Source organism: Scomber scombrus, chromosome 23, assembly GCF_963691925.1.
Source record: "Scomber scombrus chromosome 23, fScoSco1.1, whole genome shotgun sequence".
Classification (NCBI taxonomy): Eukaryota; Metazoa; Chordata; class Actinopteri; order Scombriformes; family Scombridae; genus Scomber; species Scomber scombrus.
The window spans coordinates 6,938,776-6,956,275 of record NC_084992.1 but is presented as its reverse complement, the minus strand read 5'-3'; the positions used below and the strand labels follow the sequence as shown (position 1 = coordinate 6,956,275).

General features: G+C 37.0%; 1 protein-coding gene across 1 annotated transcript in view; it reads right to left on the bottom strand.

The window, feature by feature from the left end:
* LOC134005916 (dachshund homolog 2-like) overlaps positions 1-17,500 on the bottom strand; it is a 109,665-nt gene that overhangs the window by 23,688 nt on the left and 68,477 nt on the right. The window contains exon 3 of the mRNA XM_062444952.1: positions 6,220-6,330. Coding sequence (XP_062300936.1) covers positions 6,220-6,330 — 111 coding nt within the window. The remainder of the gene's footprint in view (positions 1-6,219; positions 6,331-17,500) is intronic.

Genomic DNA, 17,500 nt, shown 5'->3' with positions numbered 1-17,500 from the left:
CAGATCAATTTAGCAATATAAATTTGAAATATACAAATTGTAAATTACATAAATATTACTTTAACCATTAGTTAATCATATTTAAATTCATCGTATTAAATACTAACACATTATGAAGCGCGATGATGATTAAACCTTCAGGATACAGAAGCTCAGCAAAAGTTTCTTATTGGAAAATGACTTTGATTTTTGTCGAGAGGAAGAAAAAAATCACTTTCTCTCTTCACACCTTCATTCCTGTACTCTCTCTCTCTCTCTCTCTCCGTGTGTGTGATGCTGCCTCTCTCGCCCTCTACATCTCTCTCTCTCCGCTCCCCCATTCCCTCTCTCATCCATCTTCATCTCCCTCCATTAGTTTGAATTAGCAACCGTCTCTCTCTATTATTGCCTACTGAATTCCCTGCGCTATGTGTGTGTGTGTGTACGTAAGTGTGTGTGTGTGTGTGTGTGTGTATATGTGTGTGTGTGTGTGTAGATGACAGCTGGGCCTCATCCTCTCTGCCATTTACACCGGGGAAGAAAAGAAGTATAAACAGATGGGCAGATGTTCTCTCTCTCCTTTTCACACACACGCACACACACACACACACACACACACACACACACACACACACACACACACACACACACACACACACACACACACACACACACACACACACACACACTTACATAGACACGCGTACACACACTTCTCATTTTTTCCTTGGCCTTGTCCTCTCCTTTCCTTTCCTGCTCCTCTCTTCTGTCACTTTATTTTCTCTCTTTCGGCTTCTTTGTATGTTCTTCGGATTCTTCTTCCGAGACTCTTTTCTCTCACAAAACGTCTTTCTTCTTCTTCTTCTCTTCTTCTCAGTCAGCTTCAAATTTAATTAAAATTAATTTGCTGTGAATTTGTCTCTTTTAGTCCTTTTTCATTGTTGTGAATGTTTAGGTTCAGGCAGACATCTGTTTTAGTCCGCAGGTCAACAAACACAACCTCAAGTTAAGACTGATGATGCCACACACACACTGCCATGAAACTAGTTACATTCAGGTTTTAAACTAGAACAACATATCAGAAATGTCCAATATTAATTAATTTAAATATATATATAGTCGTTAAGTGTCGGAGCCACAAAAGTTGTTACTGAGATTATATTCAAGTTGTGTTTTATTCACTTTTCTGCTGTAGTTAGTTTGTGATATCTTACTTTTACTTCCTTGAAAGTAACCCAGCTATATAAAGCACTGCTTATATATAGCTGTTACTGGCCTGTGTTTTTAAAGAATAGCTTTTCTCGCAGTAACTGGCAGTTAATAAAAGGGGGAAACATTTTTAAGAAGTTAAAAATAATCCTATGTTACTTCCCATTAAGGCTTTTATATATTATACTTCCTCTCCTCCAGGTTTCAGAGGGGACTATAATAATATACTTTCTACTGCACCACATTTGCTCTGTTCCCATTTCTGATTACACATTGACATACAAATCATTTTCTTATCTTATAAAACATTTGCTATAAACCACCCAACTGTTAAAATGTGCATCAAGTCAACCAACGACAGAAAAATACTTCCTACTATAATATGAATCAAATAATATGATAATAATAAGTACTTTTAGTTGTGATATTCACAGTAAATTTTTTCTACTAATATTTACTTGCTTACTTTTCCTTTTTTTAAATAGTATTTTTATAATTGCATGTTGCTGTTTTCACTTAAAGGACCAGTGTGTAAAATAATATGGGCTCTATAAGCAGATATGGAATATAATATTCACAAGTATGTTTTAATTAGTGTATAATCAGCTGAAAATAAGAATCATTGTGTTTTCATAACCTTAAAATGAGCCTTTATATCTACATAGGGAGCAGGTCTTCTTCCATGTTGCACCACAATGTTTCTACAGAAGCCCAGAGCAGACAAAAACCAAACACTGGCTCTAGAGACGGTCTTTCATGTTTTTCACGACTCCTGCAGCAAACGTAGGGTATTCAGTTGGTTTCAATCCATAACCTCACCAGTAGATCCAACTAAATCCTCTACTTTACTCTTCTTTTTTATAGTGTTTGGCTAAGTTGTTGACCTGCCTGAGGACTAAAGATATAAACTAGCTAACTCTGACACATTTACATTATTGTGTGAACTAAAATGTTGATTGACTTGTACTGTTCCTGCTAAATAAATCTTAAATAAATAAATGAATAAGGAAAATCAGATGAATGAGATCAATGTGATTTTTGTGAAGTCAAACAGGTGTTTTTGCACCTGTGAAGAAAGGAAGACTATCAGTTCATGATTAGGATGAACGGTTTGGATTACTGTTGACTTTCTGTCGTATTTGAGAGAAAAAAAAGTAAAAGAAAAGTGTTTGAAGTTCTCTGAAATCACTCAAAAGTGTCCATCTCACTCCTTTTGTTCTCTTTTTTTCTCTCTTTATCTCTCTTCTCAATCTTATTTCACTCTTTCTTCTCTTTTTCCCCCCACTTACTATGACTTGTGTCTTTTTTCTCTCCTTTCCCTCTTTGGCTGACAAAGAAAAACAAAAGATATGGTTTCCACTGACACATAAATCTGTCCCTCTCTCATCACTGTGTTTTTCTCATTTCTATAAAGGAAAAAAAGAAAGAAAAGAAAAACAGATATGACTGTCACCGCAAGCAGAACAAGCCGGAGCGATCATCTTTCACCCATCAAACATCACACACAACATCTTTCTCCCCTTTTCTTTTTTCCCCCCTCTCGCCCTAAATATCCCTTTCTCTTATTATGAGTCTATTTTTCCCTCCGCTCATTTTTCTGTCCTTCCCTCGCTTTTATTTTCATATTCATCTGTACACTCGTCGTTCCTCCGCTCTATTGTCCGCCGCAGTTTCCCAGGCCGTTCCTGAGTGTCCGTTACAATAGAAATAGGGTCGGGACAATGAAGGGAAAAACAAAACAACACAAAAAAAAATCACTGTGAATGAAATAAAAGAAGACAGAGATGATGAGAAGAAGAAGAAAGAAGCAGGAAGGAATAAATAAAAAACGACAAGGGGCGATGGAGAATAAAAACGAGGAACAACAGAGGAAGAGTAACTCTATCAGCCCATTTGCCAGGTCAGCTGAAGAAAAAGGAAGAGTAGAAAGAAAAATAGAAACAGGAGGAGAGTCAGGCTGGAAACAGAAGGAAGGATTGCACGCTCTTTCTCTCTTTTTCCTTTTCTCTTTGCTTTTTGTTTTTTTGTCTTTTCAATAATTCAGAGAAGCAAACACAGCAGAGATGGAGTGGGCTGGAAAAAAGTGTGTGTGTGTGTGTGTGTGTGTGTGTGTGTGTGTGTGTGTGTGTGTGTGTGTGTGTGTGTGTGTGTGTGTGTGTGTGTGTGTGTGTGTGAGTGTGTGTGTGTGTGAAGTCTTTGTTTTTATATATGTCACCTCTGAATAATGCAGGTACTGTTCGACTAGACGTAATAATCGGACATGAGAGATAAACACTGCTGCACAGATTTTTGATAATTATGACTTATTTATTAATAGTATCTTATTTTGAAACTTTTCTTTCAACGTATATACAGTTGTTTTTATACATTTATTAGAAACCTGTGACCCTGAATTGGAGTATACGTTTTTTTTTTAAAATGAGTAAATGAAGCGTAGCATTGAAAAAAAACACTTTTTCCTGACTTACAGTAGTTTATTTAGGACATAGTTTATTATTCAGGCAGAGTTTGGCACGGAAAATCGCACTCGGATAACTTGCTTTCACTCTGGGTTGATGTAGTTTAAGCCAATACAAAAAAAAGCCATAAAATGATGTCAAAAAGCTTAAAAAGTTGCATTTTCAACACTTAAAATTGTTAGCTTACTTATTGATAGCTAAATGTTAAATGTTATGTTTTTTACATTCATACACAACTAATACTACCTTCATTTAACCAAAAGTTAATCATATATATATATTAAAGAAGTATTTGTAGTGAAATACAACTACAAATATTCCTGAAGCTGACCAATCAGAGCAGAGTGGGCTCATCAGAAGGAGGAGGGGGAGGGGCTTAAAGAGACAGGAGCTGAAACGCCGCGTTAATAGACAGAGGCTGAACTGAGGGGCGGCATAAAGAGCCAATATGAGATAAATAAGAAGGTTTTTTAAGACTGTAAATCATGTACAGATATTCTAATAGGAGGCCAGAGTACATACAGACCTGAAATAGTGTGTGATATAAACCTATAACCCTAACCGTAACCCTTTTAAGGTATCAATCGAAATGTGTTTAAATGTCCGGCTGCAACTTTAATGTCATTATCAGAAAAAAAGCTGCAAAAAAAAGCCACTGTACACTACCTGTTCAGCTCCAAATATCTGGTGAACATAGTGGAGCATTTAATAGCTAAAGAGCCAGATAGTTCCCTTTAGGGAGTTGGTTAGAAAGCAAAAAGAGAGCTAAAAGAGAGTGAATATTGGACTTATATTCATCAGGTGGACAGAAACATGAATCCAAAGCAACTGTTTGTCCACCGTTGAAAACAAGTGGACAGAAATCAGCTTTAATTCAAAGTGGAAAGAAGGAAAAAAAACATGTTAGAAATGATTGAGGAAGAGATCTGAGGTGAGCAAAACAAAAGGAGAAAATGAAGATTAAGAGAGAAGAAGAAGAAGACACTAAATGGTATTGAAACCCGACCGGCTGACACACACACACACACACACACACACACACGATCACGTAATCTAGGCCTCTTGTCATGCGTCCGTATGTTTACTGTCGGCGTAAATGTTGAAACCGATCTCTGTCGTGAGCTCGGGTCGAGTTTCAGCACTGAATGATACTTTCTCTGCGCTCTTTGGCGCCCGTTCGTGCCTCCTCGTTAACTTCCCCCCGCGGGCGTCAACGTGTTTTTTTGTTTCGTTTCGTTTTTCCAGTTTGTCGTGTGAAGTGAGGCGAGGTAAGAAAAGAAGAGATTAAATGCAGGTAATTGATCCTGGGAGGGGAAACTCAGGGAAAGATGAGACAGGTAGAGGTGTGAAAAAAGACAGTAGAAGAAGAGAAACAAACGGAAAGGAAAGGAAATTTATGAAAATGTAGTGAACAAATTTCCAAATTACAGTAATAATAAAGTAACCATTTGGACTATTTCATTGTTTTTCTGTTTATTTGTTTGTTTATTTTATGAATTTATGCTGATCTTAAGAGTTATTTTTAACATTTCACATCTGATTCAGGTTCATTTGTGACAGTTTATAACAGTAAATCAACTTTTTAAACCATAAATCGACATTAGCTTAAGAGATTTACTACTACAACCTCACTTCATTCATATTTTCCTTTAGTATAAATACTCTGATATTTTACTATAGAAGAAATATTGTTAATGATGTTAAAAAATGTCTTTGAGTAGATAAAACTGTGCTGATATTCTCTTTAATATTTGTGGTCTGGAGTCTAAATGTTGCAGGAAAAGTGGGAGTTTTGACCTGATGGTGGCGCTAGAGGAAGGGTCAAAGGGTCACAGACTCATCCTCTGTGGATCGTGAATATTCACTGAAAGTTTAATTAGCTTTGCATGTCTATTTGATGAGGCAGGTGTGTAAGGAGAGGGACGGATAGATTAAAGGTCGCAGACAACAAGACATTAACTTGCAATGATGCATAAATAAATAAAGTTATGTATCGTTGCAAGTTAGACGAGTTTGTTTGGAATGATGAAGATGTCTGGTTACAATGCAGCTAGAAGTATAAGACGTGCACCATTTACATTAAACTGACTGATTTAACATGTTAACAAGCATCCATTAAAACATGCAGAGAAAGAATAAAGCTTTCTTCTACATCACTGTAACACATTAAATATCTCAATCATCATCTCTAATGCTCAAAATCTGTTTGTTAAAGGTGCAAAAAGCCAATTTTAAGGCACTAAAGAGATCAGAATTCACCCTTTAGTGACGTTAAATGATTAAATCAACAGTAGTGGTGTCAGTGTAGAGTGATGGTCATTAATTAAGACTTAAAGAGCGATGTAAGTTTTAAAATGTATTAATGATGCAGAATGAAAATGAACAAAAAAAACAGGTTTCTAACGAGCCATCAATACATTTTTTAATTTAACGCTTTAGCGTATTTTTCCAAAAATGGTCCATCATCAAGTGACATTAATGTAAAAGTCTGGAAAAGGCTGTGTGTGTGTGTGTGTGTGTGTTGTGTGTGTGCCTGTGTGTGTGTGTGTGTGTGTGTGTGTGTGTTAGTTACCTGTGTTGGAGTGCATGTCGTCGTTGTCGGACTCGTTGCCGTTCTGGAGACTCATCATCATCTTCATCTTCTGAAGCTTCTGGAGCTCGGCCATCGCTGCTGCCGTCAGTCCTGAGACACACACACACACAAACAAAAATACGCACTCTTAGCTTCATCATCATCATCATCATCAGAGGAAATAAACTCTCATGTTCATTGACAATAATCACATGTTCGTAGACGTGTGTTTGTGCATTTGTCACAAAGGTGAGACCCTCTAATCGACAACCTGCATCTGATATCAATGCAATCAGCTGCCCTTTCTCACAGCCGACCAATCACAGGTGCCGGCCTCCGTTACCCATGATGCTTTGCAGCGAGCCGCGACACACATACTGACACTCCTCGATTGTCGCTGTCAAATTTCTCCTTTCATTTTGGAGAGTTTTGTTGAAGTGTTTTCGGGGTGGTGAGTGCTTGTTTGAGACGCCTCGAGGCTGATATTCACTGATACACATGCAGGAAGAGAAAGCATACACACACACACACACACACACACACACACATACACACACACACCTCTTCTCTTTCTCTCTCTCTCTCTCTCTCTCTCTCTCTCTCTCTCTCTCTCTCTCTCTCACACACACCCCCTCTTTTGTATGGACTAAGATCCCTGGCTCTGTGCACTGACCTGGAACTGACTTCTATACACAACAACCAGCAGAGTGAGAGAGATGACCCTGTGTGTGTGTGTGTGTGTGTGTGTGTGTGTGTGTGTGTGTGTGTGTGTGTGTGCACGCATGCATGTGTTTATATTCCATTGTGTACATGCATTACTATGCGTGTAAAGTGTATGTGAGCTTTTCCATCATGCTGAGTGTGTATGTACAGTTTGCTTTCATGTATGCGTGTCTCTAATTGTGTATGTGTGTGTTTATGTGTGTGTGTGTGTGTGTGTGTGTGAGGGAATGCATGCATGCTTATCTGTGCATAACTTGTATCCGTGTGTGTGTGTGTGTGTGTGTGTGTGTGTAGGTCAGTTGGTTTTGCCCCGGTCACGGTTGACGGCCTTAGAGGAATGTCCATTACACACACAGTACAGTTGTCTGCAAGCTATAAAGAAAACAAGATAGAGGGAGGAAAAAAAAAAAAAGGAGGGAGGGAGGGAGGAGTTGTCGCGTTGTTTGAAATTTAATTTAAAGCAGGATGGAGGGATGAGTGATGAGGGGGAGGTGTGGAGGGAGGACAGAGAGAGTGTGTTGTGTGCAGGTTAAACTAAACCGCAGCATGTGAAGGAATTTTTTCATTAACTACAAAAAGGTTCAAAGTTTTATTAAGAAAAGAAAAAAAAAACTTAATATTGACATTTTTCAACCTTCACGTCTTCTTTGTCTGTGATAGAGTGCTAAAAGTCATCTTTTCACAGAGCAAGTAAACCATTTATTTTAGTTATGTGTTGGATTCTGCACATTTAAAGACGTTATTATATGTGATTAATACACTGTAATGAGTTTTTATTATCTACATTAAACATGATTAAAGCTCCAAAACGTAAGAGTTAATGTAAGTAGAAATGCTACCTGAAAGTCAAAAGTCAGGGTTTCAACAAGCTCCATTTTTTTGTTCTATATATATATTTTTATTTTTTTTGTTGATGTTATTTTTTTAAATATATTTTTATATATATTTTTTGTTTTTTTATTAGATTTTTTTTTATATTTGTGGGGTTTTTGATTATAACTTTTTAAATATTTTGTTGGTTTTGTTGTTGATTTTTTTGTTGTTTTTACATTTTTACATTAATATATTTTTGCTGTTTTAAAATATATTTTTCATTAGTTGTTTTCCTTTCTCCTTTCTGTTGTGTTGCATTCTTGTTTCATGCTCTGTTGTATTTCTGTTATTTTATACACCTAATGTATAATTTACAAAGTGCAATTATTTTGTAAATGCAGACTATACTAAAAAACAATAAAAAAGAGGGAAAAAAACTTGCTCTGAAAGCTTCGTTCGCAACATTTATTTCTACCTAGCTGATGTCGTGCATGCCCGAATAACGGCCGTCCACGTACCACCAACACAGAAGTGCTTTATTTTTTAATATGATGAATGTTTCATGTGGAAATTGAAAGGAAGTTACGCTTCTCTTTTCACATATGCGTTATTTAGATGAACTGACCACATATTGGGAATTTACATTGTTACTATCTCGCATGAAAACATATTTAAAAACTTAATAAAGTGACCTACTATTAACAATCATACAGCAAAAATTACAATAGATTAATCTCAACCGTTGCTGCCGGCTGGTGCAAAATGCATTTTGGGATTATTAACTTCATCGCTCAGTCAGTCAGTCAGTCAGTTTTCGGGCCACTGTTGGTTTCCAGCCAAAAATGACTCGACGGAAAAAGTACATTATGAAGTGTTTAATATTAAATATGCACCTGTACCTAATGAAGTACAAAATTATGCATCTATTCATCCATTTAAGGATTTATTTTTCCATTTTAAAAAGCCTTCTTACACCAGCCACCCATTCTGACTCAGAATATAAATCTTATTTATCAATGACGATCAGACTGCAGTTTAGTCTGAGACTGACAATAACGACAAATAAGAAGAATAGAAAGAGAGAGCGAGAGAGGAAAAAAAAAAAGAAAAGAGGTCCAGTCAGAGAGCCTGAGGCCGAGTGACCAGACGTATTGTCTGCTGTCCTGCTGAGAGAGAGAAGAGGAAAGAAATGGATAACCATGATGGAGGAAAACAGGGCCAAAAAAATGAGGAGAGGAGGAGTCGTTTTAAATCTTCAAGGACTGGCGCTCACAAACAAAGTGGATGATGGCAAATGGTATCAGTCTGTTGTGAATCATAGGTAAAAGATTTGTTTTTTATTTGGGGGAATATAGGATTTTATTTAAATATGGGATGATGAGAGGATATAAAGATGGAAAGAGAGGAAAGGAAGCTTCATAGTGACACAGAGGGAGTTTGGAAATGGAAAAACAGTCAAGAAGTGAGACATTGGATACAGACGGACATAAAATCATAAAGCAAATGGGAAAAAAACATGAAAATATACTGGGTTTTTTTAATACATGCACCTTAAATGTGTCTCACAATGCTTAAAATCTCCGCAGCTTCAGGTCATTTTTTACAGATTTTGTTGGTAAAACTGTTTTTTTGTCTTTTTTTGAAACTAATTTGACCGTTTAACCAGGTCTGTCAACAGTTTTTGATCGACAGGCTCTTTTAATGAAATCTGACACAGAGTTCAACCATTTGTTTCACTGTCGGCGTGTAAAAGGTCAATTCATTAAGTACGGAGGCGGCATATTAGAAATACATCAGATTAGAGCCGCGACTAATATCTAATACAGTGTCCATTTATCTATTATTATTTTCTTGGTTAATCAATTATTCTTTTGCTCTCAGATTCCCAGAGTCTGAGCTGACGTCATCAAATGCCTTGTTTTGCCGAATAAAAAGTTAAAATAAACATTTTACGATTAAACTAAACACAGAACAGCTGAAAATCATCAGTTCGGAAGAAGCTGAAGCCAGAGAATGTTTCATTTTTACGTCATTATTTATTTGAAATTATTAAAATGATTAATTGATTATCAAGATAGTTTACGATTGGCCCTTATGTCTGAAGAGTTAAGAGACAACAACCATGAACCACAGCGTCCCTGGTTAGTTTGAATCTGTTTCTCCTTCGTTTCCTCTCTTATAAAGACAAAACATTAATAGGACCAAAGAATAAAATAAAAGGGAGAAATGAAAACTGGTATTTACCCAAAATTTGGAGGAAAAACTGACTTCTTAAAAACTGATTGCACACATTAAAATGAAGCCTTTGTGCCAGAATGTACCATTAGTTTACATAACCTTATACAATGCTGCTTGGAGCCAAATGCTAACATGCTAGCTTCATAATTAGCACCAAATACAAAGTAGGGGAAAGCTTGTATGAAAGTAACAAGGGACGAAAGTAACAAGGTGTTTGATACGTCTAACTACATCAGCACATGCAGCAGATATATTATCAAGAAACTATGAATTTATGTATCAAATTTTGAGTGATTTTGAGTTGCATTATGGGCTGTTTGTAGCTCTAAAGCTAGCAAAAGTCTTCAAGTCCATTTATACTGAGTCTTTTAGAGTAAGACAGCGATACAAATGTCTGTGTCTACAAGTATCTGTTCTTGTGTAGCATGAAAATGAAGCAAAAGCATCTTCCGACATCTTTAGATTAATTCGATAAATGGCTTCCTGACTGATCTGTAAAAACAGCCGATAAATACTGCAGCCAAAGAAGATCATTTCCATCAACCAGACTAACTATTTAATTTTTTTATTTCATTTTTACACAAGAAAAGGCTTCAAGGATGAGGACTCTTCTTCTTGGATTATCAGGATTATCTCAGGAAAACCTTTACCAACAGGATGAGTGTGAAGTGTGTTGTTTCTTCAAAAAGCAGATGTGGGGAAAGTTAGAGTCCTATTACATTTGATCCAATACTGTATGTCCAACGTTAAATGAGAACTATGACCTGCTGAGTGAAAAGTCAGAGGACTATTCAGCAAACATGGCTAAAAACAAAACAGGAACATGCATTTCAAAGACGATTAAAAACAGTAAGTATGTGGTTGGCTGCTAAAAAAACAAGTCGTTTTTTATTTTGTCCTGGTTAAAGTTCAAGTGGAGATGTTTTTAGATTTAAGAATGAACGCCTGGTAGCAGAGAAAAAGACAGTGAGAAAAAGGGGGGAGGGGGGAGTAAAAATGGAAAATTGAGTCCCTCTGTGGGGTCAGGACTGCATTCACACATTGATTACTCTTCTGAAGAGGACCTTCAAAGACACACACACACACACACACACACACACACACACACACACACACACACACACACACACACACACACACATATCCAGGATCCAAGAACCTCACACAAACACCGGTGGATATACACACACATATACACACACTACATTACGTGCATGTATGTACACACACTGGGACACACACACACACAGAGTCAGAACGCCCGTTTCGCCTCAATGCAACAAGAGGACAATCAATAGCGAGGGCAGAGTCTATGGAAACAAAGTAGGGTCAAAAGTACTGTAGCTGTAAATCATCATATCAGAATGAATTCATTGTGTTCACGTGTATCAATTAATTCAAATAATTAAATGTGTAAAAAATGTCAGAATACACAATTACAGATCTCCTTATGGACTTAAAACTAAATCTATTTGTTTGTGAATGAATGAAAAAGATATCAAACCTAACAAAGCTTTTAGTTAATCTGTGTTCCATCTTTTATTTTAAACTTATCTATTTAACTTTTATCTCTTATTTGTTTTAATGGTTTTTTTTTAACCTACCCTGTTGATTTTAACTTGTTGTGCTTGTTTTATTGCTTTAAATGTAAAGCACTTTGAGTTGAATTGTATGTATGAAAGGTTCTATATAAATAAAGTTAGTATTATTATTATGAGATCATTTACAGTGTGTGAATACATAAAGGTTTGCAGTTACACATCTGTCTGTTTGTTGGTGAAAAAAGTTCACAGAGTTCTCAGTTTTATGTGTGAATCCCAGATTTACGAGTACAAATCAAACTTATGAGCACTTTACTACTTAACCACCTATTTTAAAACCTCTTGAACAAAGTAAGATGTGTTTAAATGTTGAATTTAAAATAAAAAGATTCCTTTCTTTTGTTTTGATGATACACAGCTACGATACTTTTGACCCTATTTTATGTCCATACAAACCACAATACTGTTCTCCATCATGACACACACACACACACACACACACACACACACACACACACACACACACACACACACACACACACACACACAACTCTCTCTCTCTCTCAGATCGATGTCCGCTGTGTCCACAGTTACAGAGCATCGACCCCCGTCGCTAATGGCGACCAAGGAACCTTGGGAATTAGTCTGTGATTGATTGACAGACTGCTTCAAAGACACGCACATCATATAGAGCTAGTGTGTGTGTGTGTGTGTGTGTGTGTGTGTGTGTGTGTGTGTGTGTGTGTGTTGTGTGTGTGTCTTTGACTGAATATATTTTCCTGTACGTATGCAACTGTGTGTGTATATTAGTGGTCCCCTGTGGGTTGTCCATACATTGTTTACCCATCTCTTTTTCCTTCCTGTGCATCCTAATGTTGTCCGAAGGGCAAAAGAGAGACAGGAGAGGTGGATGAGGATGAGGAGGAGGAAGAAGAAAGAAGGGATTTAAAAAAAAGAAAGGACAAGACACAGAGGATTATGATGGGAAAGAAGTGAGTCGTCAGCATAAAGTGACAACGCCAGGTACCAGAAATCAACTTAAGAGATGTTTTCCCACCAGCACTCAGGTGAAAATCGTTTGTTTTTGTTATGTTTGATTAAAATGGCAACAAGTTTAGGGAAAAATCAAAATGAGTGTTGATCTTAATTTTTCATTAAAGCATTTATGTAGCACAGTTTATCAATTGTGCCCAAATTCAGCCCTCGCAGGAGAACTCAGCATCAACATCGGTTTAATGTACTGACTAATGAGAATGATGTGAAAAGACCAACAAGGAGGTAAAAACTATCCTGACTCATTTGTGTTTGATGAAGAGCTGCAGACCATCAGCACACCTCCAACAGGTAAACTACTCATTCTACGCTGCAGTGCTGTGTAACTGAAAAACACTTTCAGTATGATAGCTTAACCTTTGTGTCGTCCTGCCGGGTCAAGTTGACCCCGTCTGTTTTGACTGTTCCTTCTTTCCTCCCTTCCTTCCTTCCGTCTGTCCTTCCTCCCTCACTCCTTCTCTCTTTCTTTCTTTCCTTCCTTCCCTCCTTCCTTCCTCCCTCCCTCCTTCTCTCTTCCTCTCCTTCCTTCACTCCTTCCTTCCTCCCTCCCTCCCTCCTTCACTCTTTCTTTCCTCCCATCTACCTTCCTCTCTTCCTTTCTCCCTCCCTCCCTCCTTCCTTCTTTCCTCTGTCCTTCCTTCCTTTCCTTCCTCCCTCCCTTCTTTCCTTTCCTCCCTACCTTCCTCTCTCCTTTCCTTCCTTCTTCCTCCCTCCCTCCCCCCTTCCCTCCTTCCCTTCCTTCTTCCTCCTTCCTTTCCTCCCTTCCTTCCTCCCTCCTTTCCTTCCTTCTTCCTCCCTCCCTTCCTTCCTTACTTGACTCGAGGACAAAAGAGGGTTAACTCAAGTCATTCCTCAGCTTAACTACCCCCCCCAAAACAGTGGAAAAATGGCCTAATATTAGCAGAGCAGAGCTGAACTTGCTGTGTGTGTGTGTAGCAAACGATCATATAAAGAAATCTGTCACAAGCTGACATCAGCTCGGGCTGAAAGTAGAAAAAAAGGTTGCAAACCGAGCGTTTAGAGCTGGCTAAACCCTGTGCTTTTTGCTCACAGAGTTACTTCTACATATATTTACCTCATTATTTGACACTTTGACCACATTTAATATGAATATTCAACACTGCAACATTATATATTTGACTGGAAATAAGAAAAAAGCATAATAGGCCTCCTTTAAATGTATGTAATCAAGTTGCAGACAGTATCTTTTTGTATGTTTTAGAGTTTTAGTGACGAACTTCAAGATGCGTTTCACTCTTTTGAAGCGAGCTCTTCATTGTGTTTGTGCAGAATCCGAATTAAACACCAAGTTCCCCACACAACTTCCTCTTATTTGTATGTGCAGTGCTCAGCCTCACAAAGTGAAACAGTTAGACTAAGTCATTAACGCCACCCATCATTAAAACATGTACCTCCTTCTGCTACTGTAAGGCCTTTTTTCAGTAAAAGCCTCCTCCAAACACAGCAGGCAGTAGAGCTTCCAAATGAGATCTGACAGTGTCCATCCCCGGCACAGTGCGTCAGGATGGTCTCTTTAATAGCTTTGAGTTTGCCGGTGGAGGCTGTTGGGAGATCTTCGAGAGTCCAACCCCCCCCCCCCTAAGCTCGCGTGAAACCCACCCCATTTGGCTGCGGTCGTAAATATTTAATCCGCTGCACCTACATCTTTGACGAAGTGCTCCGAACGCGCTCTCAGAGACGGAGTGACACTTTGAATAAAACAAACAGGAAAACAGAGAAATTGCTCTTTGTGTTCTGAATTTAGAAACACACTGTTCTGGCTCTCTTTTCTTTTTTTTGTGTGTGTGTGTGTGTTGTTTTTCTTTCTTGCTGTGAGCACTATGCAGTCAATTGCTCTTTTGCTGAGTCAAATAGATTTCAGCTCTGCGCTCCGGCACTTAGATCGCCCATCTTTGGCTTTCACTTGATGTCCAAGATTCCCATTTACAGCAGCCATTTTGCATCATCTCTAAAACTGTTTTTTTTACTTTAAGATGTTTCTTTTTTCTTCTTTTGAGTCTGTTAACAGCTTGGCTGGAGTGTTAGATCATTTGTTGATGTGCAGTAAATTGAACTCTTCTAATGAGCAAGACATAGTAGTAGCATTAGGGGTTCGAGTTAGGGGTTCAATTAAAGAAATATCGATAATTAGCAAGTCTATTCCTGTTTAAAGTCATGTTTTATGTGTTTTACTGCCCAATTACAGCCAATAATTAGGAGTTTTGTTGCCTAATAGTCAATAATTAAAGGTTTTATTACTTATTTAGAGTTCATTTTTTAAGACTACTAGTCAAACATCAATGTTTAGGAGTTATATTCCTGTTTAAAGTCAATTGTTGGGTTCCACGGCCCATTTAAAGTCAATGGTTAGTTAGTTAAAGTTCATTTTTAAGAATACTTTAGGTTATTATTTTGATTACACTCAAGTAATTATTTGGACTGACATTTTAGATAATTTGTTGATAGACAGTAACAGTAGTAGTGTTAAGGGTAAGTCAATGGTAAAGGGTTCAATTGAAGAATAATTAATAAATAGCGAGTCTATTCCTGTTAAAAATGGATTTTTTGTGTGTTTTACTGCCCAATTAAAGCGAATAATTAGGGATTCTGTTGCCTAATAGACAATAGTTAGAGGTTTTACTACTTATTTAGTGTTACTTTAGGTTCTTTTGCCTAATAAAGTTGGTGGTTGTGGAGCTGTGGAGCTGTTAAAGTGAATAGTTAGTGGATTTAAAAAAAAAAAGGTTAGTCAAACATCAGTGTTTAGGGGTTACATTCCTGTTTAAAGTCAATTGTTGGGTTCCACGGCCCATTTAAAGTCAATGGTTAGAGTTTCTATTACTTATTTAGAGTTAATTCTTAAGGGGTAACTAATGAGGTTTGTGGTTATGGATCTTTTTGGCTGTTAAAAGTGAACACTTACTAGAGTTAATGGTTAGAGACTCCTTACGTCTACATTAAAGTAATTATTTTTGATTGCCTTCAAGTAATTATTAGAGGGGTTTTATTGCTGGAATTCAATAGGTAAGGTTCTGGCTTTCAGGTCTTGTTTAGGTCATTAGTTTAGAGGGGAACAATGTGTGTATTTATGGGTTCAGTTCTCATTTAAAGTCAACATAATGAGCTAATGCACTGTCAGAGTAAATGGTTTCAGTTTTGTTTCCTCCCCAATGAAAGTCAATGGATGGAAGGGGAAAAAACAGAAAATCATGTGTATCATCTTAAATAAAAACATGATGTAATGAAAAGTACCAACAAGCACAGAACAAAGATGTGTGCTATTAATTGTTTGACAGTTTTAGGAAAATAAATCACTTTTTTTTTTAAAGCATCTCCTCAGAGAACTAACAATCTTCCTCATTTATTAGCAGTAATTACTTGCAGGCTGGTGAAAACAAGTGATTCACAGTGTTTTATTATAATGAAGTGTGCTGCATGTTATTATAGTTTATAACCTCATTGATTTTGTTCTGGCAAATCTTTGCACTTTTTGGCTGTTTATGAGCAAGGATCATTTAATTAAACTGTAATCTGTGAGATTCATGTTGTCGTTGCTCATTTAGTCCACATTTCATTGCACCTCAGACGTCACCTGCTGATAAATTAGTGTAGGCGGAGACTGTGGAGTTTTTTTTTTCTTCACATTTCTTATTATCTGCTAATGCCAACAGCACTTTTTTCTTCTTCCATTTATTCCAAGTGGTTAAAACCAGTTTTTCTTGCTGTAATCATTCCTCCTGCTCATACTGACCATTAGAAGATCTCTTCATAACGTACTTATAATGCAAATGGTGGAGGTGCAAAAATGTGTTTAAAAGTTTATCTGAAGCTAATATGAAGCTTCAGCCATCCAAGTGAGTCAAATCAAGTAGATATGTTTCAACGTTATAGTCATTTTTAGTGCCAAATTCCCTCTTTTTGTTATTATACTTCCACCACAGCTCAACAGGGAAACACAAAGAGGGAATTTGATACTAAAAAGACTGTAAATGTGGCAGATATCCACTTAATATGACTAACTCAGACTGCTGAAGCCTCATACCAACACTCACTTCCATTGAAGGCACATTTGAAGGGGATTTTTTTTTTAATAGTCAGTATGAGCAGGAGGAATGACTAAAGTGAGGAAAACCCCTTTTGGACAACCGGCTGCTGTTTTAACCCTTAAAACAGACAACATGCACCAGGAGATACAGACTCTTTAACAACCTGTTAGGAGCATGATTGGTTAAGGTGGTTGTTCAATTGTATGTGCCTTGAATTAGTAGGACTACATTGGTAGAATTAAAGCTTGTGGAGGGTCTATACTTTAATATAAATGATAAAACTATGTATGTGTGATATTAAAGACCAGAGAAAGCAAGAATGTAACACTTCTTTTTACCAAATAAAGCATTAAATAGTTTTTGCCATTATGACCATTTTTAATACCTTAATAAGGATAACGTATCTTGAAGGAGATACAACTCATAAAATCTAAATATACAAAATATTTTTTAATATATATTTATGGACATGTTTTACTTAGGTGCATATGAGATAACTAGGATTTTATTTTTCACGTCTCATTTTCCACTCCTGCCTGTTTAAGGGTTAAGACACTGTTGAAAAATGGTGAACTCGTCCTTTAAATTTTGTAAATTATAACCTGTAGTTGATGACTATATTGTCATTGCTTTTACTGGATCGCATGAACATATTTCTTGGCATTCAGACAGTGATATTAACATAAATTACTATTATTATGTGTTGTATAGGGCTACAACTAATGATTATCAATATCAATAAACTTTCCCAATTAGTTGTTTGGTCCATAAAATGACATTCAGTTTACTGTCACAGAAGACTAAAGAACCCAAAAAAAGTAACATTTGAGAAGCTGGAATCAGGATTTTTCTTAAAAGATTGACTTA